We start from the raw sequence: 26,034 nt of genomic DNA, 5'->3' as shown, positions 1-26,034 counted from the left end.
GAGCTCTGGGATGTGAATTTGGTTCTTAATCTCTTATCCTCTTGGCGGGACAACCAATATTTATCGATGAAGGAATTGTCGGCAAAATTAGCCATGCTTCTCTGCCTCATTTCCTGTAAGCGTGTGTCAGATATCAGAGCACTGGATGTTTCCGCTCGAGTCTTTACTCCAGAAGGGGTCACGTTTACTATTGCAAGGAGAACAAAGAATAATACCAGGTCGGTGTCCTATCCCGTTTTCCCTGATTCCCCGAGGCTATGTGTGGTTAGATGTCTCAAAGTCTATGAGGAAGTGACCAGTTCTTTAAGACCTCCAGGTGAGACTCAATTGTTGATTTCTATTAAGAAGCCGTTTAGGGCGGTTTCTTCTCCCTCCATTGCCAGATGGATTCGGTGGATTCTCTCTGAGGCAGGTATAGATATTCGAGTTTTTGGGGCTCATTCTACTCGGGGAGCTATGGCTTCCAAAGCCATACAAGTGGGGGGCAGGTTGGAGGACATCATGCATGCTGCTGATTGGTCTTCAGAGTCTACTTTTAAGAAGTTTTACTTTAAACCAATTCACGACGCAGCCGCACTGGTGGTAAGTAAGCTTTGAACTTGCATAATCCTCGCCTCCGGTCCTGTGATAGAATACGAAATTTCCTAGCTATCGTGAAGGAAAGTTTCAATTCTATTAAGGACACGGAGGCGAGGATTATCCCACCCACATACATTTCGCGGATATGTTCCCTCCCGATTACATCTATCTGCGTAGCAAGGTAGTATACTTGCGTTTATGCCTTTGTTTATTGGTTATTCTGCTCATATTTTTTAATTTTTCAGGTTAACACTTGATTCAGATATATTTTCATTTATATGTGTTTCAGAGTTCATAACTTTGTGGCCTTTGGTAGGTTTCCTGTGTTCTATTGGATTTGCATCTAATTACACCTATTTTTTAGGTTCCGAAACTACGACCAATTGACTCTACCAGGATTCCTTCCGCAGTGAAGTCGAGGAAGTGTGACGTGTCTCGGGCCATTTATACTGACGTGAAGGAGGGCACCTCATTGGATACTCGTTACCATGGCGGCGGGCTCATGGAACTTGTAGTTTTTCTGTTCATGTTTTGTTTAACTTTGAACTTGCTGTTGAATAAAGAGTGAAGAAAGATTTGCATAATCCTCGCCTCCGTGTCCTTAATAGAATTGAAACTTTCCTTCACGATAGCTAGGAAATTTCGTATTCTTATTAGGTCCTAACGGCAAGAACTATTGGCTATGCCAATGCTTGTTTAGGCGTGCATGCATATTAGATAATTAGAGCATGTATGCGGCTACAAAATTATGCCTCTGCGTCATCGCATCTTTTTTGCCTTTTCGTCATGTTGCAGAGCATCTTGCAGATGCTGTACAGTATGGCTAAAATGCGTTGGCTACGTCAATGGGTCCTAAATGTAAGGTTTATTGGCTTTGCCAATGCCATTTTTTAATCACCCCCCTACTACCCCCGCCATCACCACCACCCGCTTCTCTGTCCCTAAATGTGGCCATGTCTGGTTTTTGAAGGCTGTTCCCACATTGGACGCATTCATCGATCGCTGTACTAATACAGAATCAAGCCGGGCCATTTTACAGATATGTGTTAAAAATGAATAACAAATAAAAACACATAATCAGAATTCTAACAGCGATTCGGGAAAATTCATATACTGTATTGTGTGGTCTGCCTGTCCCTCTGAGACCTTCGCAGGATTTTGTTTTTGAAAGAGTCATCATCCTGTCTAGCGTCCCGTGGGAACGACTGACGCCTATCACAACTGCTCTCATAAGAGCCATGATGTTAAGGAAAGAAGGCGTACAGAATTACTGCCCTGTTCATTTCCACGATACTAATAAAGCTTTCCGAATTCGAAAGTCGTCATTAGAGCGCGCCATGTTGTGGAAGTAGTTTTCTCTCACGTTGTGAGATTGTGCTGGAGCCTAACTTCGGCTATAGCATGGGCGCATATGCCTGATGGAGGCGGCCATGTCAGAGTCAGGAAGATAACAGTCATCCAGGGCCCCGCCCAATCGTCACATACCGCTTGGATCACTACTGAGATTTCTCTGTCTGCCTGTTATTAACATGGCTACCATTGTGACTCATTTACGCCCCCGGCGCAGAAAGGAATGCGCAGAATGGAAGTATCCGCACCGTAGAACCTGATGTGTGTTTAGCATTGGGTAGTGGAAGGGGTACTGGGCTTTAAGATTCTGTCAAATATCATCATGGAGACCCCTAAGTCCCCGACGCCAGCTACCCCTGTAGTCAAGAAAGCTCCTAGGTTCAACAATCGAACAGACCCCGTGAAGAACTTTGAGCGATGGAAGAAAAAGTACAGCAAAAAGCAACAGAAGTGCAAGACCCTGCGAAAAGAGCGACGCAAGCCAGAGTGGCAAGTGGAGCGGGAGAGCATCAGCCGCCTGGTACAACGATACAATGAGGTAAGACTAGAGCAGATACACTGAAGGTACGAAAGGCACTGCAAGAAACTCGGGCTGTCAGTGCTTTGGAGAACAATTGCATGTGAGAAGGCAGACACTTTATTTCGTCATTTTAGAATGAGAGGAGACGGGTACAAGCTGTCGCTGGGAGAGTGAGTAATAAAGAAAGGCAAGACTATGGCAAAATATTTATAATATAAGAAACTACTTTTAAGGTGGTCACCTTTCCGAATATCACTCTGCAGGGCATTTTGCTAATGTGCCGAGACAGCGCGTGGCGACATTAGAAGACGTTTGTTGGAATGGGGCAACTATACGACGCGTAGTGTTTTATTGAGATTCCATTCCAAATCAGGCCTTATTAAATGATAAACACTGCTGTAGATTGAGTTTATTGAGTGTGATTATTGTGTGCTCTGTATTTGAGTACTAATCCCCTTTTCGCCCCTGGACTGAGCCATGCCCATCCCAGTTGCAACATTTGATATAGACGTTAAGATAATGAACAACTCTGGTTTCAAAATGGAATGACATAGTCTTAAGCTTTTAAACGCTAATGGCAAATATTAGTATCAAACATGCATACCGCCTATTAGCCGCCTCCTACCACTGAATCTGGTCCAGTGGGAACGTTTCTGCCATAGTGCTGGGAGACTTTGTAGCTAATCTCAGTTTTGCCACTTCATGTAAATAGGATGAAAATAAAAAACTATTTGAAAGCTGAGGCCTACACTAGAGTGATATTTCCCTATGCATGGCAGCCCTGAGTCTTGCTACCACAATCACTGCCACCCCAATTGTTTTTCTTTTGTATTAGTTGGAAACATGTAACCAGGAGACAGTTTTTTTTCTTCTTGGCCTCCTCTTTGAGCAAATTGTGTGATGTTGGGCAATGATTTTTAACTTTGTACCCTGCTTCCTTTTTGGCAAGACTTGGAACATTTAGCATTCATGTAAAAGTTCCTAGTAATCATGTGGATAAAAAATGGACTGGATATTACCTGGAGAGACTAGAAGTGGTAGGTCTTATTGATTGTATATGTACAAGGGCCGTTGTCTCCAAGAGGGCGTTGACCCCCGTATGTTTTGCTCCCCTGATCCCCAAATTAAATGTGAGTAGTTTGCTAATTTTGCCACGGCCGGCCTGGACCAGTTGCAGTATCCCTGCCAGGTGCTGAATCCTGGGAAGCCAGTGCGAGCCTGAGGTGGTGGGGCTTACAATATAAGTGACAGACTGACACCGTCAACAGAGTTGGGACTCAAGCGCGCATGTCAGGTTGGACGGCCGCCTCTCCCTGGCCAGCCTGACATGCGAACAAGAGATGGCTCTGAGCCTCTCTCCACCTGCAAATACTAGAGTTTTGGGGGTGGGGAGGGTGACTCATAGGAGTCAGAGCCGCAGCCCCCCAGGCTCAGAAATAAGGGTTGATATTGTCTGTCCCAGCCAATTCAGGCACTACTGTAACAAAAGGAGCAGCATCTGGATTGGCTTAGAGACGCGGTACAGTAGGGGGTGTGAGGAGGCTCTCTCTCCTTCCTACAGCAAGAACTTAATAAAAAGAGCTGCTTCAGTGCTTCAATCACTCTGCTTAGGTAAGTGGGTTTAGCTTTGGAAGTCGGGTGAAGTAATCAAAACTTTAATGTGTATCTGTGTTTTGCGGCAAATGGCTTCACGGGTTGTGTTTGTGTGTATTAGAGCAAACAATTGTCACACCATCTTGAACATCATTGTCACGTGATGTTAGAGGAATGTAATCTCATTTTTCGCATAATCGCTGAAATATCAGTTCATGCTTCTGCGCCTTGGGGCGATTGATCCCAAAGACATGGCCCCTTCCTGGAAGCAGGAGTTTAGGACTCAATCTTGTCGCCTCTGTGGGTACAAACAAGAGTCACTTGTCCATGTGTTTTGTGCATGCCAGGCGTTGGCCGGACAAAGGAAAGTATACCTGAAACACATTGTTTTGGCCCTGGGTATACACTCATGTAGGCCAGCTATCATTAGCTGTTTAAGTGGCTGTTCAATTCCTCTGGCTTGTCGGGAGACTACATTTATGATGCTGACTTTCAAAAAACTGTCAAATATTGTTGAAATGGTAGCGCAAAGCCAGGATGGATAGGGGTGCTGCCATTTCTAATCTCCTCGGGGGTTTGCCGATGGGTAGTTATTTGTCCAAGCCAAGGCAACAGAGCAGGTTGTGATATATCAAAGTTTAGCTGTAGGATCAGTATCTATTATGCAGTGTCATCGTGTATTTGAAGTTTTTGACTAAAGACTCCGGAACAAGGAAACTCGTTATTCTGATTTGTGGGGTTACAGGATTGCTAATCAGGTTGTATTGCTAATGTATTCATATGGCTAAAAGAGAGGCCTTGTCTTTAAGACCCCACTTTTGGATCATTTTTAAAGACAAGTTTTAAGTGTTAGGACCACTAGGTGGGGCGAATCCACTGCGAAAGTGAGTAGTCTACAGGTATATCAATTAAGCTTTTACTGTTTTTTTTGTCATTGATTGTTTTTTTTAACCATTACTAAATGGTTTGTGGGCGTTTATTAGCCCAACAATGTGATGTGTTTTAAATTGGCGTTGGTTTTAATTAATTATGCTAATAAATTTACTTACTGTAATCTCACTGACCCCTGTGGCTCACACCCTCTGGGGCGATATAGGTAGTATTGATTTTACGAGACGTGGCACAGCTGGAGAGAGCTAGAGGAATGCTGAGGCGAACGTCACATTAACACGATGCAGAGAACAGGCACACTTTCAGGATAGTAGAGCAGCCTTCTTCAGCCGAGACATATGTATTGGCATACAGAAAGTTCCAGAGGTGCTAACTTTATCATCCTCGAAGGGTGAAAAGCTGCAGTGAGCTTTAAGCTATTTAAGCTACTTTACTCAAAGCAGAAGCCTGTTTCTTCAGGAAACTCCCTTTCTCTTGCTGCAGTCCCTTGAACAGTCCCACAGACAATTGGCCCAGTGAATGCAACATTATTTTCAATCATAGTTCTTTCAACTTGAAACAACTATGATTAAAAAATGTTTTTTTCAACCCAAGATGAGCGTGCACCGAGCCATGTTGTTCATTAAAAAGAATGAGAAGTAACAGTGCAGAATGGTGGTGCATGCCGACAGAGGGCCCTGTTGCTTAGAATATGCAATAAATCTGTCATTGTCAGTTAGGGGTTACTCTGTTTTGCAAATGAGTTTAAGAGATTGAGCATATTTTGAAATTTAACTTGAATCATAATGCTCATTGTATTAGCCCTTGCATCAAGGGGCAGGCTGGCTGTATCGTGCATCAGGCGTTTCCAGGGGGCTGGAGGGGTTGGGTTTTATTTTATAATAAGTCAGAAGTTTTAAAAGTACTGCAGAGTTCCTTGTATGCAACAGATTTCAGACAACAATAAAAGCGCCAAGACAATCCTTGCGATTAATGTACTGGCTGGATAGAGATAGGAGTTTGTACTGGTGGCAGTGTTGACTCATCTAAGGTAGCTCAGAGGGTTAATATGCCTGCTGATAAGAACATGTACTATGCAGATCACAGAACTGTATTAATGTGTACAGCTCAGTGAGATACTGCTTTTGTCGCAGAGCTCCTTTTGTTCCTTTCAGTTCATAAGCTACCGTCATAGTCTAGCACAGTGAGCAATGAACTGCCCTCAAATAGCTGCATACAAACTTTCTGGACAAACAAAGAAACCAGACACTAACTCACTGACCCCTTCTTCCACATGTTACTCCTAGAGGATCTCTCATTGATGTATTCTCAGCTTGTATTTCCTATATCTGTAATAATATGTTATGTCTGAGTCAACTTTCTGTGACTCAAGAACTACTCGCCATCTTTGTAAACAAGGTACTTGAGATAAGTGGCTTTACAGGAGGAAATTCTGTGGCATGAAAAAGGCCCATTATGCAGAATATTTTGTGAGTAAATGCAGTTTATGTGGCAACAGTGGCATGTTGTATGTCATTTTTACATGTTTGGGTGTTGATGCAAACAGATCCCAATGCAACTCTTGGTAGTTTTTGACAGCTTTGGCTGCAGACTGTGCTCTAGAGATGATGTAAATAAACCTACCCATGTCATTATCATATGAAATCTCTTTATTGATGTCATAGCTACACGTTCACAACTGCCTTACTAACCTTGCTTTCTCAAATTTGCTTAAAAATGCACCATTTGCCCACTCCTTTTTCAAACTGTTCTTTGGGGGGGTGGTCTCTATGACGGTAAAGCCTGCTTATTATGCTGGCTCCCCACAGGACATCCTGAAACTTTTCACTCCACCACTTTCAAATTTTATCAGCCGCCCGCCACTTATATTTACCAAATTGCAATATGGTGATCAGTGTATAAAATTGCCAGTGTGCTGCAGTCTTGGGTCTACTTATTAAAAAACAGTTTGGTCCTCGGCAAATCGTACTATTCCTGTGCCTTTGCCAACTGATTTGACAAAACGTAAGCACTTTGAAACAGGCTTAATGGAAGAAATGAACATCAAGCGCATACCCCCAGGACAGGTCCACAGAATCGTTTTTATTCACACATTGGTGTTGTTCAACGGAGGCTGGATATGTCTTTCTATAGTGGAATGTGCTCCTGAAGCTACATTGGGCAGGATTGCTCCTGTGCTGCAGTTTCTACCTCCCAGCTACAGACAAGCATCTTTTTTTTTTTTTTTTCTTTTTTTTACCAGCTCATGAAGAACTGTTATAGTGAGAGCAGTTTGTCATTTGAGATGGTTAATAGTGGCGGGGACATATTCAAAAGAGCTGTAGGGTGAAATGTTTATAGAAGTATACAGAGAAGTCATCTGGGCCATGGGTCATGCTTTGTGACATAGGTTTGAGGGTTTCACAAATCTGAGGTATCTGACTTTCAAGAGAATCCCTCACCTCTGCCTTTAGTGGTGCACATTTGCATGTCCCAATGTAGTGGGTGTTTGCTTTGGATTTCTCTCCCTCAGCTTGAACATAGTCTTCAAGGTTTGTGATTGTTGCATTCTCTAGTTGCCTACGCTCAACATGGCCTTTTGCTTCCCTGTTTTGTCTCCCTTATCCTAAGAGAACTGACCCACTTTTAGGAGTGTCTGCAAACTGACCTCTAATTATTGCCACTTGACATCAAGTTTGGGTGGTTTCTTCTGGCATCTTTTGCTCAGAGCTCTGTGGTAAGATTATCTTCCACCAATTAGTATTTCTCGGTCTGTCCCACAGCAGTGCTGATTGTATTATCTCGCAGGGTTGCCTTCAGTGCATCTCGGATTGGTGCAGGCTGGCGGTATCTCCAGGTGTCTACAGGACTAATGGGCTGATTATGAGTTTGGCGGATGGAATCATCTGTCCCGCAGATTCTTGACGGGTAGGTTGCCATGGTGCTGGCAGCCTCCCTGCTGCCCCATTACGACTTTCCCATTGGGCTGGTTTCCACCGGTCAGCCCAGCGGGAAAGGTGCGGCAGCAATGCTGCTGCACTTGGGGCACCGGAACCCTTGAAATGCGCACGGTCTGCATGGGCAGTGCAGGGGCCCTCTATGGCCCCCTGCACTTGTTTTCACCAGCCTTATTATGGCAGTGGAACTGACATGAAAAGGTTAGCGGAGAACAAGGTTGTAATCAGCAGGGCGTCGCTGAAGTCAGCGACACCATGGCTGATTACAACTAAGACTACCGTCACCTCGTTGGGATCAGACATCGTGGCCGAGACGGTGGTCCCCAGGTGGTCCGACCCCTAGGGTTGTGATGTGGTGGTCGGACTGCCACAGCGGTCAGACTGTGACAGCGAGTCTGGTGGTCCTAGGACTGCCAGATTCGTAATTGGGCCTTAAGTCTATTCCTTTTCTTTTAACGCCCCTGACATGGTCTTTATTCCTGTATCTGAGCTTCTGCGGCTTTCCAGCCTTGGGTCCCAGGTGAAGTTGAAGTCACCCCAACTATTGTATCACCCTCAGAGTCCTTCAGTTGGTTGCTAAAAAAAAAAAAGTTGTCGGAGAAAATAGTCTGAGGCTGTGGTGGGGGGCATAAATATTGAATATGTTATAGGGTGTGTTGTGCAAAAGCAAGTTAGAGTTTAGTGAAACATTCTCCCTTTCTCTTTTAATTGTGACTCCTTCACTCCCCATATTTGGTTTGTAGAGGATCACCATGTCTGTTTTTATGGGGGTGGCATTAGGGGTAGCAGTAGTGCTGCATCCAAAACTAGTACTGCTGCAATAGGTGGGTTTCATTTAGAAAGACCACATTTAATTTTTCTTTCTACTCAGATAAAATCATAAATTTGACCAACAAGTCTAAGGAAATCTTCAGAATTGTGTCTGAATTATATAACCCTGATAGAGTGACCACAACGATCCTGTCCACCTAGGCCTTTTGTGATACATTAAATTCCTTCTTTATTGACAAGATCAAAGCTGTCAAAGACAGTTTACTGTCATGCCTCTTTCCTGCTGCAACTCCGCTCAGTGCTAGGAAGCCACTCACTATGTGTGAGCTGCCCGCCATCGGCAAGGCAAGCCTAACGGACCTGCTGATAAAGGTGAAACAGGGCTTCCCCAACGATACATGTCCTCTAAAGATCCTAAAAAAAGTCTTCTCCTGCTTCTCTGACTCACTCTAGCTACCCTCAATGAGTCCCTGAGCCAAGGTGCAATACCTAGCTCCTTCAAGGAGGCAATAGTAGTCCCACGATTAAAGAAAGCTGATGATGACCCACATGTCCTGAAGAACTATCACCACATGTCCTTAGTACCATACCTAGCAAAGGTTCTGGAAGCAGGTGTTGTTAGATGCTTATGTTCCTTCTTAGAGGACTTCCACTTTCTCGACCTCCATCAGTCAGGCTTTCAGCCAGCCCATTCCACTGGAGCGGTCATCCTCTCAGTTGTAGATGACATGCGGAAAGAGGCTGATAAGGGTAGCACTCAGATGCTGGTGCTCTTAGATATCTTGGTGGACTTCAACAGCGTCAACCACAAACTTCTTATCAACTGTGTCACAGCCACTGGCCTCCGGGTCACGACGCTCAAGTGGGTTACCTTTTTCCTGAAGGACCGTGTCAGTTCAGTTTGTCTGGCCCCCTTCTGCTCACTTCAGCTTATATCGGAGTGCCTCAGGAGTCCTCACTTTCACCCCACCTATTCAATTTGTATATATGCCCCCTTGTGTACTCCTTGAAAAAGATGAAGGTTAGCTGACGATATGCAATTATGCTTTGATATTGATAATTCACCTGAATCTAAAGCTACTTTTCAAAACACAATGCTATTCACTCTTGATTGGATAAATAGCAGTCAACTCAAATTGAACTCTGATAAGACTGAGATTGTCATAACCACTAGTAGGTATGACCTGTGGAACCCCACATTTTGGCCTGCCACCAAGGGCACGTACACCCGAACTGAAAAGCTCAGTCAAGAGCCTTTGAGTCCTTATTGACAAGAACGTGTCTATGAAACCTCTAGTAGAGGCTCTGATCTCGTCCATACAGCTTTGCAATATCAGAAAGATTGTCAAATTTCTTATTCTCTAAGATCTTATCCTGGTTGTCATCACATTAGTCATGGCGAGGATCAACTATGCAAATGCTCTGTACCTGGGTATACCTGGAGGACTCAATCGAAGATTACAATGGGATCAGAACTAAGCAGCTAGGCTCATCTACTTCCAGCCTAGATGCTGCTCATATCCCTTCAGATAAGGCGATTACACTGGCTGTGGGTGAAACAGCGAACGGTATTCAAGACTGACTGCATAATTTAAAAATCTTTGTATGGCAGCAGCCCAGCTTCATCTCAGCTCGCATTTAAAAGTACACTCCCTCTCACAACCTGAGACCTGCTCACCTGAACCTTCTCAACCCCCCCCTACCCCCTCCCCCATTCAAGAGAAAAAGATTGGGCAGCTCTAGCTTCTCTGTACTTGCCCCTGGTATTTGGATCTCCCTCCAATTGGAAATCAGGTCGACCTCCTGTTATACCAGATTCAGACAACACCTAAAAAACTGATTTTCCAAACAAGCTTATGACTGATTCTGTGAGCAGTGGGCATTGGTTGTATTATCCCAGCTCCAAGGAATCGACTGATGTACATACGCTCTACAAATACCAATAACATAACATTTAATTAAATCCAAAGACTCCATGTGTAGTGGGGAGTCACAATTCAAATATAAACACACACTGCACCATAAATGTAAAGATCATATAGTCTCTTTATGTTCAGTGCTACATTGATGTGTATATTTTATATTCTATATTTTATTGGGTTTCAGATATAGCTAATGCAAATTAAACATTCATTCTCTAGAATAGTGAGCTTCAGAATTATGATAATTTAGCAGTTTAAATCCAATGCTACCTAAGCATTTGTAACAGGTGGACTTGTGTCTGCCATTAATGTCTGATAGTTGTGGTCACATTTGATTTTATGTCATTACCACTGTGGTTAAATGTGGACACGGCATGAATCACATAACATTAATCAATAGTGGCAAATTAGGATATTAAATAATACCAACTGCCATGCAGAAATGCATACTCCCTTCCACTGTATGGCTTGTTGTCATTTTATGACACCACACTCGGCTCTGGCCCATTTTTCCATAAACAGTTAATGGTTTTCAACAGCAGGATGTTTTTAGTTTGTGCCAGTCCTTCTCTTTGCCAGCGTTAACCCCAGCTAAGTAATATATAGTTATTTTACGCTTTAGTTATTATTTTTGTATATGGTATTTCTAAAGTGCAAACCTAGCCATAAGGCAGCAGAGCGCTGTACATAGTCAAAGGCTGCGTAAAGTCAACAAGCAATAGGGAAGGGAGCTGGGTTGTGGAAAGGGTAAAGCATTTTGATGTCGTGTTCATTAAATAGGTAAATCCTCCACTTTTCCTAAATTGGAGCAATGCTGTGGCGGTCCCGATGGATACGGCAATGTTATTCCTGATTCTGGGGGAATACTTTGAACTATCACACTTTGCCCCTTCAGCAGTGGGCATAGTCTTGGTCTTGGAGCAAGCAGTTGTTGTCCTATAGAGCACCAAAATTATTGGATCTTGTCACAGAACCACTGTCACATAGGTTCTCATTATCCTAATGAGACTACTAGATTCAGGCGGCCGAATCACCTGTACTGCGGGGGACTGAGTCTGATTCCACACCATGTGACATCTCTCAGCCTAATCCGGGTTTTGTTCCAGCCAGCTAGCAGTGCCTCATCTCCACCCAAGGGCAGGGATGATTAGGGCAACCGTGTGCATGACATAAATGACTCCTCAGGGGAATCATGGTCCCTCAGATCTCATCCGTTTCTCTCAGTTACCTTAGTTTCACATATGCAAGGACAATCAGAGGCAGAGTATAGTTCAATAAGATTTTATTGAAGTAACTGCATCTTAGATAATAAGGCATATATTGCAATAACTAGGACGATGAAGCACAATAGGATTGAAATTGTGACAAGAAGAGTAAAACACAAGAATAACGCTACCATGTTGTCACTAAGATTTGTAGGGCTAGTTCTTACCTAGGCTATGTTAAAGCACAGCATGTTAAGATCTAATTCTGCCCTTCAGGTTCCCCTGGGAAGACATCATCCCTCAGACCTGAGCAAGAGGCCTGTAGTCTACATAAGTAGCTGCAGCGAAGCAATCCGCATACAGTCGTGGTCATCTGGGTGGAATCTCCCTCTAACGTACATGGGTCAAAGTAGTGTTTTTATAATAAAACATCTGATGTTCCAAGAAAGGATCCCCACGTAAGAATGTGTATGTTTTTGTGAACATTGGAGACGAAGCATACCACATTTGCGGTCAACCTATCTTACTGCAGCCTTGAGAAAGCACAGAGTGAAAGAAATGTCTTGTTTAAGAATGCAGTGCTGACCTAAGCGAAGAACAGCTAGATAGAGAAAATAAAACAAGACCGCAAATGTGGCTAATGTTAAAATAATATAACAAAGCTAAAATGAAACATATCTAGATTAAAGTGTACAGTGGCAGGGCTAGGTTGCTAAAATAACGTGTATAAAACTATAGCTAGAAATGTCTACACAACACCATCCTCTTGCTGGTTCAAAGCCCAATTATATATGTAAAAGCTACTAAAATTCATCCTAAGACTTAGGGCCTTATTACAACTTTGGAGGAGGTGTTAATCCGTCCCAAAAGTGACGGATATACCACCAGCCGTATTACGAGTCCATTATATCCTATGAAACTCGTAATATGGCTGGTGGTATATCCGTCACTTTACCGTCACTTTTGGGACTTATTAACACCTCCTCCAAAGTTGTAATAAGGCCCTTAATGTCCATAACGACAAGTCAAAGACACTTGAGCATGTATTAAAAGGACAATTTAAAATTGGAATCGTGGCGTCTAAAAGGCTGAATTTCAAAAGTCAGATTCAGTGATAAAATCGCCAATTGAATCCGGGATGAGTGAAGATAGGAAATCTTCCACTTTAGCAGGTGGTAAAGTAGGAAGTTCATCACCAAGGAGCATTTGTGTTCCAAAGTCTGAGCTCCAGCCGAGGCAGCAGCATTCCGTGGTGTGCCCAACAGTGAGTTTAGGGCTGCTTGATCCGCAAAGGGCAACTCATAAACAGCTTCCCGTACCAAACGCACCCGCAACGCGCATGTCTAGAAATGAGCCCTCAGCGAGAACATCAACAGATCATCGTCCAATGAAAGCAAGTGCTGCGTGGAAAGACAAACTTTCAGTGCACATTCAGAAGGGCAGCAGAGGCACTGAAACAGTTTTCAGCACTCAATGCAAAACCGGTCTGAATGACAGAGACCAGTCGCACTCCAATTGCTCCAGAAGTGGTGCTCCAAAGTGCTGCATCATGCGTTCATGACACAGCTGCGCTGGTGGGAGCGCTTTCAGTCCTCCTTGTTGTAACGGGACTGCCATTGCGCAGAAAAAGTAGCAATAGCAAAATGCCACCTATTATAGTTGCAGTGTATAAATATGCACATATTTCTCTTAAATCCTTAAACACGTCACTATTGTTTGTGTGTATCCTGTGCATTAGCCTAGGAGTATGTCCTGTTTATACGCATGTATTACTTTGAACCTACCATTTCTAGTTCTACAGCTCATACGATTCTGTTCTAGCTTACTTCTCTGTTGTTGCATTTCTACTGTTTATGTTTTTTAAAGATACTGCTTTTGGTACGTTAGCCAAGCTCGGGGAATTCAGGCTGCTAGAAAGTGAAGATTTGTGTGTGTCTTTGCACTCTGATAATTTGTGCGATATTAAGGATTTGCACATGTTCAATTTATGGACTCTGTAGTATTCAATGCTTGACGAAGGACTGCATGAACACTGCTGGTTCAGGGAGTTTGGACTGCTGTGAAAGGAAGGTATATCTGCATTCGGTGCACAGTGGTAATGTACAGAACATGTCTGCCTTTATAGACTGTAGTAACCGCTGTGAGCGTGCACTGTTGGTGCTCTGAGAGATATTATCAGTATATAGTGCTACCAGAAGTGTACTCGTGGTTTCTGGTTTGATTGTCCTATTTTGTGTGATCCAGACCGTTGCTGGTCCCTTTACAGGGATTTTCCTCACCTGTTGAGACATTTCCCAAGGTATTTTTGTGTATTTCAGTTACATTAGTGTCAGCACCAGTGACATTATCACACAGAGGGCAGTCTGTTTTCTGCTTATTGCTTGTTATTATTATTATTATATATAGATATATTATGGGGTACAATTTAAGTATTCAACTTCAGACTCCTACCAGACAGATGCATAACTAAGGAATCAAAATGATCAAGATGATAATCCCTCTATGGTTCACTTCCTTGCTCAAATATGACACACAAACGTGTCTGTTGATTCAGAGTGCTACTGTAGACACCAGGGACCAAAGTCCAAAAAGTAATCCTTTGAGCATGCACAGCAAACTTAAGAAACAGTCACGAATCTGTTAGAAAGATGCCTTCCAAGAGAAAATTACACGTTTGAGAACAGGAATTGAAGGGGACTGACAGCTCTCTAGATAACTGACCAAAGTTATCTAGACATTTGTGAAATGAGATTGCTTACTTCTGCATCCCAATTCTGCCTGCTAACTGCAGAGCAGTTTAATAAATTTTTTCATGGGACAAATAGGAGCCAATCTCTGCTGTACAGGCCCTGACAACTGTCAAAGAAATTATAATGACAACATGGGAGCATGCCCAACGATAGTTGCTTCAAGGAGCCAGGAAAGAAGCTACTACTTCTATTTCAGTTGCGCCTGTTTTCATTTGCGCCTGTTTTTCATTTGATGTGCTACCTGGTATTGTAACCAGTAACATTAGCAAAACAACTGCTCCTTGTATAGCCAAATTGGTAAATTATTCACTTAATACAGGAGAGAGGAATGCCTCTCTCACATAATCAAAACTAACATTTTTGATTGAAAAAAAAAAAAGCTCTTATTAGTTTCAAATACCCTGCAAATTGTGTCCTTTTGCAGAACTTGCCTGGATCTGTAAAATCATATAGAGAAACATATAATCTCAATTTGCAGGCTTTATTGGGTCATCATCTGAAGTTGGATAGCCATCCGTCAGTTTTCTTGTAACTCAGTGGGGCACTGTTTTGGTGTCATATAGCTATGACTTGCTTACACTTGCTGATGACAGACATTTTTAATTGCTAATAATCTTGATCTATCAGGTGTATTCTACTCAGTGGCCTATTATTTGCTTCTTGATTTTTTTTTTTTTTAGGATAGAAGACAGTTTTTGATGGGGCCTTGAGATGGTTTTAATTTTTCTGAGACATGGAAAGCGTGGCCCTTTTTTATATCTACTGAGTAGAGGGTTGAGTGTGGAGTACTGCAGGTGTTTCCTTGTCACTACTCCTAGTCCCTGTGAATCACAGTGAACATCATGCTTTCTGTGTCCCATAATCAGGATAAAAAGCCTGAATTGCCAATCATACACAGATGACACTTGTGTATGTGTATATATAAGGGGACTGAAAGATGACTTCTCTGGCCTTGAGAAAAAAGATTGAAGAAGTGGTCTCCTGGAAGAATAATAGTTTTTCTCAGGCTTAATTGATTAAAAACTCAGGTGCTGCTTATGGGTTCAAGTGAAAAGTTACAGACTACAAATATACTTTTCCCATCCTGCTAAATTATTTGGCTTCCAACATCTAGAACTAAAATGAAAGGAATGTACCTTTCATAAGGGATGCTTGGTTGTTTGCGCAGCATTTTTCAGTGTTTAACTGTTAAAATAGACAATGCCCTACTTTGCTAAGAAATTTCACAAAAGTATTACAAGTTTGTTAATTCCAAAGGGGACTGTGGTAATGCCACATTGAGTAGGCTTCCAAGGAACCAACACATGTGACTGCAATAGTTGCAAAACACAGGAGAGGGACTGGTCCTTAAATAAAGAAATTGATGATATATCAGTATTGTTAAACTAAACACACTGGTTATTAGTGCATAAAAGCATCACCTGTAAAGTTGTTGATTTGTTTTTTGAGTGCATCAGGTGGACAGCCTGTGACAAAATTGAGTTGTTAACCTGCTCTCATTCCTTGAACAAGTAATCTTGACCTCCTACATGTTCCTAGAACTTAACTCGTATGTAAGGAAGACCAAAGATTTGCTGTGATGATAGACCAAAGGACTTGGAACTCTTTGCCCACAGACCTCGGGGAAGCATGCTCTGCTGGTCTTCATAAAGCACTCTTGAGAATTTTCTTGTTGAAAAGTAAACAGCTTCTGGATTCCACATAGCTTGCTGCTTTTGGGGTTTCTTTTGTGATTCTACTTTTCATGAGATCATTTGTTGTTTAATTGTTCTTGGTGCCTAGAGACAATTTTGTAAGTAGTGTGTGCTTTACAAATTAATAAATAAATGGGCGTTCCAGTTGTGTCTTGTTAAATGAAGTGTAACTGAATACACATTTCTTCTGTTTTAAAGTTTGGATAATCTTTTTTATATTTTTAATTTCAGTACTTAAGAATGTGGTATTTGTAAAGTGTGAACCAAGTCAAAAAACCTGTTGTCTGCAGGTGCATATTTGTGGGCAGCTATGATGGGGGTTGGTTGCGAAGCATTTGACTGTTTACTGATATAAGGTGGTCCGTGTGTATTCAGTTTTGTGTGTTGGAATTAACAATTGTTTTATACTCTTGCTTGTGGTGTCTGTGCTAGAGTACATGCTGTGAGTATAGAGCATACAGCAGTGTTTGTATGTGCTCTGTGTTTGTAGGAAGCTGGTTCTCTGTATAGTGCACTAAAATGAAGTACACTGCCAGTGCATTCCCAACTGTTATTGTAGAGGCAAAGGTAGATAGGATTAATTCTCTATTTTGTTGTAGTGTGGGCAAGCAATTAGGCTTATCAGAGAGTTGTGCTAAGCATTTGTTGTACTCACAGAGACAATAAATGAGACATACAATAACATTTGCTTTTATATAAACTTTGAACCAAAGAACTTCATTTTAAAGTAAGTACGTTTTCAGGAAAAATACTTTACAATTTCAAAAGTCGACACAGTGTAATTGTTTAGAATTCTCAGTGTTAACCTATAGAGGAAAACAAAGTTACAGTAAATACACACTTATCAAGGACTTAGGACGACAAGTTCAAAGGGGTAAGGTAAGTACTGGGCACTGGTTGGAACCACACAAACAGGTCACAAAGGGTGGCACTGAGGAGGCCGGGTGCAGAGGTGCAGTAAGGGGTCGGGTTTTAATGGGAGTTTGGTCCTTGCGAAGACAGGCTGCAGGCTCTGGCCATGGGGCCAGTCGAAGGCAAGAAGCAGGTAGGTCGAAGACTTGAGATGTCCAGGAAGGCAGGTGCACCATTGGTCCTTGTCTCCAGGGCCCAGGGACAATGGATGCAGGGGTGTCCTTTGGCGTTGGGTTTCACCATCCGGGAGCACTCGCGGTCAGGGAGGTCCTTCATGTTGAGGCTACAGGCGTTGTTGGGGAGTCCAGCAGGTGGTTGACTAAGGTGGACTCGATCTCAGAGGAGCCGGGGGAAGTCATTGGCACCGGTGGCCCTCCGCAGTTGGTGTCGGGAGCAAACGGTGCAGTGGTTGCTCTAGGTGTTTGGCTTCCTCGCACCACTAGGCTGTGAAAGAGGGGGCCTGTGTTCAGGGGCCACAGGTGACTTGGATGAGTCCAGGAGACGTGACACTTGGTTGGACTTTGGCTCAGACAGCTGGGGAGCCCTGCTGGCACTGTTGGTGGGCTTCTCACCGGGTCGAGGGTGTTGGGTGCAGAGGTCACTTCAGGTGTCGGATCTCTAGGTTGAAGAGTCCCTGTTGGATACTTTGTTGCTGAGCAGGTCTGCTGCTCACTGGAGTCTAAGTCTTTTTAGGAGGCAGACACGCTTCCTGAGTTTCTAGAAGCTGCAGGGTGACCCTTTTTGTGCAGAGTCTGTTGAGGTCAGCAGTCAGGGTGGACGGGTTGGCACTGGGTCAGCTGCTTCTTCTTCCACTTCTTCTGCGGGGGCAACTCTTTTTTGTCCTGCTTCTTCGTAGGTAGTCAGGATCTGAGTCTTAGGGTCTAGGGGTGCCACCTACATACTCAATTTAGGGCTGTTACAGAGAGTGCCAGGCGGTAACCAATGGGCTGACTACCTTTAGGGTGACTACACCCTTTCTGTGACCATTTCCGCTGGGAAGTGGGCATAACCCTAGTGGCCTAATTCTTTTCCAAACACGATGGAGGAATTTTAAAAGTAGCGTCCACTTCAGCTCATCCACCTTACGGGTGGGACTGGCATGAAGTAGGCACTCCTCCTAATTTAACACATTTTCCCACCTGTGCTGCTGCCAAAAGTGAGTTCAGGACAGGGGCGTTAGGTCATCTCTGCCATATAGAGAGACCTGGGTTGCATTACAAAGGTGGCAAGGCCTTTGAAGCTTCTGACCCTGAAATGTCAATCCTGCTGGGAGAGGAGGTCACGCCTCTGCCCAGTGCAGGCTTTTGTCTCAGGCCCTCCAGTGTGCTGGCTCTCACCTTGGGGGGCCAGAAACGCATCTGTGGTGGCTGAACTGGTCAGGGCCAGTCAGTCAACACACTAGTAGTTGGTAGGTTTTCAGGGGGCCCCTAAGGTGCCTTCTGTGTGCATTTTTTAATAAATCAATCGCTGGGGTCGGTGAGAGTTCATTATTCTGAGATGTTTGGTACCAAACATCCCAGGATTCAGAAAAGCCATCATTTAGCTGGGGAACCAGTTCTCAGCACATGCCTTTAAAATGGCTTCCCTGAGCACTTACTATGTCTCAGAATCGACAGAGACATGCAATATAATGCACCCTGCCTTAGGGTCTGGAAGACCTATTGGAGTGGTGACGTACATATGTTGCATGCATTGTTAGGGGACGTGGCACACAGGCTGTGTGCCATGTTGGGTTTTCAATTTTGGGAGCACCTTGTCACGCAGCCTGCAATGCCAGTCTGCATAAGGTAGGTGCTGGGTCCCTCAGAGTGACACAAGTTGTGCTGCAGCTTTGAGGGGCCCTCTTCAGTACCCATGCATAGGTACCAGGGGTATAATTTACTAGGTACTTATTGGGGACTGAAGGGCTTAGTCATTTGGGGGTCAAGTGATCAGATGTCTTGTTTTAGGGAAGGAACACTAGCACTGTGGACCTGGTTAACAGGAACCCAGTGCACTTCTGTTGAAGTTGCATCTAAAAACCAGGCAAAAAGTGTGGAGGGGTACTACAACCAGAACCCAGCTCCCTACAGTGTTCTACTCTGCAAGGTGTTTATCAGGTTTTGAGTCTGTCAAGTGAAGTACATTTGTTTGCAGCTACAAAGGCTCATCTAGTTTCTTTGATCCTAGGTTTCTTTGGTGTTGTAGTTTTAGCTGTAGGGGGTTTATCGCTCAGTGTGTAAACTAACACATTTTTTATTTCCTTGGTGCTGTAGACCCAATTCTAGCTAGTGGATTTGTCTTTCAGAGTACAATGTTGCAAGGTTTGCCCATGACTATTAGATGCGTTGTATAAGTAATTTGAAATACTTTGTCCAGTTGTAGTTGGCATCTTGGGGTTCTGTTTAAGTCATGGACTGCCTGCTACTGTAGAAAAATGGATTGCTATGTTTTGTTATATTATATTTATTCTCATAAACATATATAAGGCTTCGTGAAGCTACATAGTTGCACAACAAGGTCTGAAAGCCAGCTACTGAGAAGGTAGAATCTTAATAAAAACCAGGAAGCTATTCGCTGAGGCAGGAATATCACCTTCATCTACAGGGAGTGCAGAATTATTAGGCAAGTTGTATTTTTGAGGATTAATTTTATTATTGAACAACAACCATGTTCTCAATGAACCCCAAAAACTCATTAATATCAAAGCTGAATATTTTTGGAAGTAGTTTTTAGTTTGTTTTTAGTTTTAGCTATGTTAGGGGGATATCTGTGTGTGCAGGTGACTATTACTGTGCATAATTATTAGGCAACTCAACAAAAAAAAATATATACCCATTTCAATTATTTATTATTACCAGTGAAACCAATATAACATCTCAACATTCACAAATATACATTTCTGACATTCAAAAACAAAACAAAAAAAAATCAGTGACCAATATAGCCACCTTTCTTTGCAAGGACACTCAAAAGCCTGCCATCCATGGATTCTGTCAGTGTTTTGATCTGTTCACCATCAACATTGCGTGCAGCAGCAACCACAGCCTCCCAGACACTGTTCAGAGAGGTGTACTGTTTTCCCTCCTTGTAAATCTCACATTTGATGATGGACCACAGGTTCTCAATGGGGTTCAGATCAGGTGAACAAGGAGGCCATGTCATTAGATTTCCTTCTTTTATACCCTTTCTTGCCAGCCACGCTGTGGAGTACTTGGACGCGTGTGATGGAGCATTGTCCTGCATGAAAATCATGTTTTTCTTGAAGGATGCAGACTTCTTCCTGTACCACTGCTTGAAGAAGGTGTCTTCCAGGAACTGGCAGTAGGACTGGGAGTTGAGCTTGACTCCATCCTCAACCCGAAAAGGCCCCACAAGCTCATCTTTGATGATACCAGCCCAAACCAGTACTCCACCTCCACCTTGCTGGCGTCTGAGTCGGACTGGAGCTCTCTGCCCTTTACCAATCCAGCCACGGGCCCATCCATCTGGCCCATCAAGACTCACTCTCATTTCATCAGTCCATAAAACCTTAGAAAAATCAGTCTTGAGATATTTCTTGGCCCAGTCTTGACGTTTCAGCTTGTGTGTCTTGTTCAGTGGTGGTCGTCTTTCAGCCTTTCTTACCTTGGCCATGTCTCTGAGTATTGCACACCTTGTGCTTTTGGGCACTCCAGTGATGTTGCAGCTCTGAAATATGGCCAAACTGGTGGCAAGTGGCATCGTGGCAGCTGCACGCTTGACTTTTCTCAGTTCATGGGCAGTTATTTTGCGCCTTGGTTTTTCCACACGCTTCTTGCGACCCTGTTGACTATTTTGAATGAAACGCTTGATTGTTCGATGATCACGCTTCAGAAGCTTTGCAATTTTAAGAGTGCTGCATCCCTCTGCAAGATATCTCACTATTTTTGACTTTTCTGAGCCTGTCAAGTCCTTCTTTTGACCCATTTTGCCAAAGGAAAGGAAGTTGCCTAATAATTATGCACACCTGATATAGGGTGTAGATGTCATTAGACCACACCCCTTCTCATTACAGAGATGCACATCACCTAATATGCTTAATTGGTAGTAGGCTTTCGAGCCTATACAGCTTGGAGTAAGACAACATGCATAAAGAGGATGATGTGGTCAAAATACTCATTTGCCTAATAATTCTGCACTCCCTGTAATTCAATAGCTGAAATTTGCACAGTTCCACCATGCCTGGCTGGCTGAGGGGCTAGACACGGTTGACATACCTGACTACATCCCATTCGAGGGAAGATTGCATATGGAAGAGAGGAGAAGCAAGGCCATCTCATACACTTATAAAACTATCAATAATAACACTGCTGATACCTTAGACATACTGAGAGGGAGATGAGTGATTGATATTGGGGAGATTGATGATACCTATTGGGTGGCGGCCTTAATGCATCTTCGGGAAGTTGCAATAAAGTCAAGGCTCTGGCTAATCCAGTTTAAGGTCCTCCTACAGGTATATTATGACCAAGCCAGGCTGCATAGGATGGGGAGGTCGACTTGCTTGAATTGTTTGAGATGTGTGTGGTCAGAGGCAGCTTCTTACATACACTTTGGAACTACCCCATCATCCAGACTTATTTGATTGAGGTTGTACAAAAACTCCATGAGGTCATTGTCACACTTGATACTAATTATGTCCTTCTGGGGGTACAGATGGATGTCCTGAGGGCCCAACTCCTGTTCTTTAATCTGGGTTTGATTGTGGCAAAGAGGGCTATGGCCAAATACTGGGTGTACAGGAGGTCCCCACTCTGTGTGAATGAAAGGCATTTATGGATGTGCAAATGGTGGTTAAACAAGTCACATATATAAGTAGAGGGTGTCCCTGCAAATTCAGCAAAGTCTGGGTACCCTGGTTGCATTACAATGACTTGAGGTCCGAGACTGATGAGGTTGGTACCTTGGGTCTGGTCGTTGCGGATGCTGTGTCCGGGTGTCTATATAGAATGGCACCTATAGTTGAATACACTGTGTTGCCACGCTTGCCTTGCTGCTGAGCACTTTGTGTTGTGGTTATTGTTGGGAGGGGTGTTGCGGGATAATTTTCTCCCAGCTTTTGATGTTTCATTGCTTTTGATATGTTGGACGCTGCATGCTGGCTCCTTTGTAATGTGTATCCTCTAGAAACACTGGTTTGGATGCTATATGATGTTTGATTATCTTGTTGTTTAAAAAAAACGAATACGGATATTTAAAAAATATAATAAAAGCCAGGAAGAAAATGTCCTAACAAAACAAATTCTTAAAAAATTCATATAGAATTTAATAATAAAGGGTCAAGGTTAGATATTAAAAAGGAAGGATTTAAGCAAATTCATGCATTTTGTCAATTAGGACTCATCCCAAAGTCCTAAAGGAAGAAGATTACGCTCTTTTGCTTGTGCCACTGAAAACTTTAAAGTTACTTTGTTCTCCTTCATGGGGATTCTCATTAAAGGCATAACCACTGAATTTACCTGGCCACGTACAGGATCCTGCAGCTCCCTAGTAACACATATTTATAAAGCCTTTCAATAGTAAACCACAGTTCAATAATGAATCAAAGCAGTTTTGTAGCCTTAACAAAATCTATATTGGCTAAATGTTGTGTAACTTTTGTTCATTTTAATTTGTTTATTTTTATTAAGAAATCAAATGAACTCTAAAGTGAGCCATAGAACTGACAACACAATACAAGTATGTAATATATCATTTAAAGCTGCTCCTGGGGATGGGCGGGACATTTCACCACTTTAATTATTAATGAGGGTCCCCATAGGAGCTATCCTAGCTATACAAGTTAGTTATTGTCTTGGGCCTTGAAATATTTAGTAGTGTCCTGAGCACATACTGCCCCTTAGTTTGTGCCAATTGAACCTAGAATTCTGAGCTATTGAAATAGATGCTTTTGTGGGCCATGAAGGGCTTGAAGGCCATCCTATACTTAATAGACATTACCAATCTGCTCAAAGAGATGTAGGAAGAAACAGTTTGGACACAAAGGGTAAAAAAAACCAGCACTGCATGAAAGGCCCAGAAGCACTGCAGTGGGAAATATACTAACAGTGAGGTATGCGGTGCCTGTAACCATACTGAAATTGTGAGATGTATGTGCTGCCAGGTAGGGGGAGGAGTGCTCTTTCAAAAAGAGAAAAGCAGGAAACCCAGTGGGAGAGAAGGCAGCTTGATCCTGGAGAGGGAGAGGCAAGCACAAAAGCTGCAGGAGGAAGGGACCCTGGATCTCATGAGTGAGCTTGGCCCTCTTTAACGTAAGTGTTTTTCTTTTTTCAGATCTCTCTTGAAACTATAATCAAGTTTTCTGATTTTCCGTTGTCAAGAAAAACATTGAGAGGTAAGTGTTAACTTTATGCAGTTGATTGGCTGAGGTTCTAATGTGAGCTAGGGTTTGTTGTAGTCATGTCTGACAATTATGATAAGGATTTGTATACTTTATAATATGTATGGCAGCATCTTAACACAAAGAGCAGATTAGAGGTTGAGAACTGTGATTGTAAAAACATTTATAGATGCTTGAAATGCTTATGACATTGACTATGGCAATAGAGGCCTGACAGTAAGTACAAAATAGCTCAGGAAAATATCAGCCATTGTTACTGCTGTCACAGTTACAACTATCTCCCTTAGATTGAGAAAGCATGCATTATGTGCAACATTGACCATGTAGCATACAGTTTACAGCTAGCATAGTTCACATGAACAGTCACATAGTTCACATTAACAATCAAACACATATTTCGGAAACCCTAATTGAGTACAATGTTCAGTCTATATACAACTGTTCAGAGAAAGCCAAATTCCTAAAAACATTGAATGTCGGTTCCAAAACAAATGCCCTCCTAGGGACATGTTTATTATTAGTAGAGAACTGGGTAGTGCAAACAGTGTTTCTCTATGCAGAGAGTTTACTCTATACCACCCTGTATGCAAACAGTGAAACTTTCATGAGAAATGCCCCACACTTTAATTCCCTGGGGAAGAAGCGAGGAAGGGCTATGTAAAAAAGAGCTTGTTGAGGTAGTTGTGTGCGCATCCTCCTCCCACTGCCCCCACTTGCCCCTCGGCATTAGCTTGGAGCCGGTTGGCCGCGCACACCTCCCTGCCTGAAGGACTCTGTACTTGCCTGTACCTGTGCTGGACTTTGTTTCCCTGAATCCCCTTGCCCCAGGGGCGAAGGGCAGGAGCGGCTGAGGGGCAATGGTCATAAGCCCTTGGAGGTCCCCTCATGCAAGATGCTGTACTTACCAGCACTTGCACTTTTGTTGGACTTCGTTATCCAGAATCATTTGCCCCTGAGGAGAGGAGCAAAAGGAGGGGCCACGGGGGAGCACTCATAAGCACATGGAGATCCCCGCATGCGGGGCGCTGTACCTGCCTTCACTTTTGCTGGACTTCCTTGCCCAAAATCCTCTTTCCCCAAAGGAGAGAAGCAGAAGGAGGGGGCCGCGGGGTGCACTTAAAAGCCTGCAGAGGTCCCCGCGCACGGGCCATTGTACTTACTTGCACTTGCACTTTGTTGGACTTTGTTGCCCAGAGTCTCCTTGCCCCAGAGGAGAGGAGCAGAAGGAGGGGCTGCGGCAGAGTGCTCCTAAGCACACGGAGGTCTCCGTTTGCAGGAGGCACCTGGGCATAGAGCGGGACCCCCTGCGCCCGTTAGAGCCCAGAAGAGGCTGGACTGGCTCCACTCACTAACATTCTTTGATTGCATTCAGGTAATGATATTTTTTTCTGTTGCATCTGTGCTCGATACCTGCCAGTGGATTAGTATTTTTGCCAACGTGTATGAGACGGGTTTTGCTGCCTTCCAAGTTAACATATTGGTGATTCCTGGCCTTGCATTCAGTTCTTTTGGGGGACTATTTGAAGGCGATTGTGCACCAGACCATTGTAGGGACATTTGCTGTTAAGGGGTTTTATGGACTCATGATACAATTGTATCACTGAGGCATTCCATATCACTTCTGTGATCCTATTTTTTAATGGTCTTCTTTTTTTCTGTTTAGTTTTTTTTCACACGCTATTTTATGTAGGTGCATTCTTGACCTTCCACGAGACTTGAATTAAGGCTTATCTCCTGTATTGTGTTTGTTCTCCCCATTAAGGACGTGTGTGAGGGCGATAATAGGGGACTGTAGTGGCTTACCTTATTGGGTACTGGTGGGACTGGCACTGTATTTTCAGTATTCAACCAATTTGATTATCATGGTTAAACGTAAAGCAGCCAATGTTACTTCAACCCTTAATAAACCTAACCAGTATGCTAGGAAAGTAGGGGATCTGTGTACTCTCAGGCAAACAGGCGATCTGGTTGAGAATGTTAAGACTATACTGATCCCTTCTTCACCTCTCCTGAGCTCGGGTACAGAGAAGAGTACAAAAACTATAATACCAGACATTTTTGGGACAAAGTTTTAGAGGGCACAGGTAAGCAAGAGCAAGCTTGTTGAATTTGCAACCTGCAGACACTAATGGGGAACCATCCAGCGATCACTTGGTGCAGCATCCTGTCCCTCTTGAACCCAAAGTGATTTGCTCCAATAGGTTCACTCCCCTAGCTGAAATTGTTGAGGGGGGAACTATCATTGTCTGCACATGGGGGAGAGGTTAGTAGTTCTATTCGATCCCACAATGCAACCACTAATTTATACAAAATTGTTTTAGCTTTGTTTAATGAAGTGGCAGGCCTGAAAAGAGTGGTTGAATCTTTAGAATCCAAACTGAACGCTATCACACAACTGATAACACAGGCTACTGAGTCACATGGCAGTAAAGGTAGCTCTACTTCATCTTTGTCCCTCTCTCTACCTAGCTCTGGAAGCGCACAGCAGAGTAGACGGGGAATATTTTGGATGCCTTTGGGACACAGCCAGCTTGTCACGTCCAACTTTGCCAGTTTATCAGGCACCAGGGT

General features: G+C 43.3%; 1 protein-coding gene across 1 annotated transcript in view; it reads left to right on the top strand.

The window, feature by feature from the left end:
• The first annotated feature begins 2,131 nt into the window (after positions 1–2,131).
• Positions 2,132–26,034, top strand: part of DDX10 (DEAD-box helicase 10) — a 794,248-nt gene continuing 770,345 nt past the window's right edge. The window contains exons 1-2 of the mRNA XM_069202312.1: positions 2,132–2,467; positions 23,397–23,457. Of these exons, the coding sequence (XP_069058413.1) occupies positions 2,252–2,467; positions 23,397–23,457 (277 nt within the window). The 5' untranslated portion in view covers positions 2,132–2,251. The remainder of the gene's footprint in view (positions 2,468–23,396; positions 23,458–26,034) is intronic.

The sequence above is a fragment of the Pleurodeles waltl genome, chromosome 8 (assembly GCF_031143425.1).
Source record: "Pleurodeles waltl isolate 20211129_DDA chromosome 8, aPleWal1.hap1.20221129, whole genome shotgun sequence".
Classification (NCBI taxonomy): domain Eukaryota; kingdom Metazoa; phylum Chordata; class Amphibia; order Caudata; family Salamandridae; genus Pleurodeles; species Pleurodeles waltl.
The sequence above is the reverse complement of the archived record's forward strand: the minus strand, read 5'-3'. Positions and strand labels throughout refer to the sequence as shown.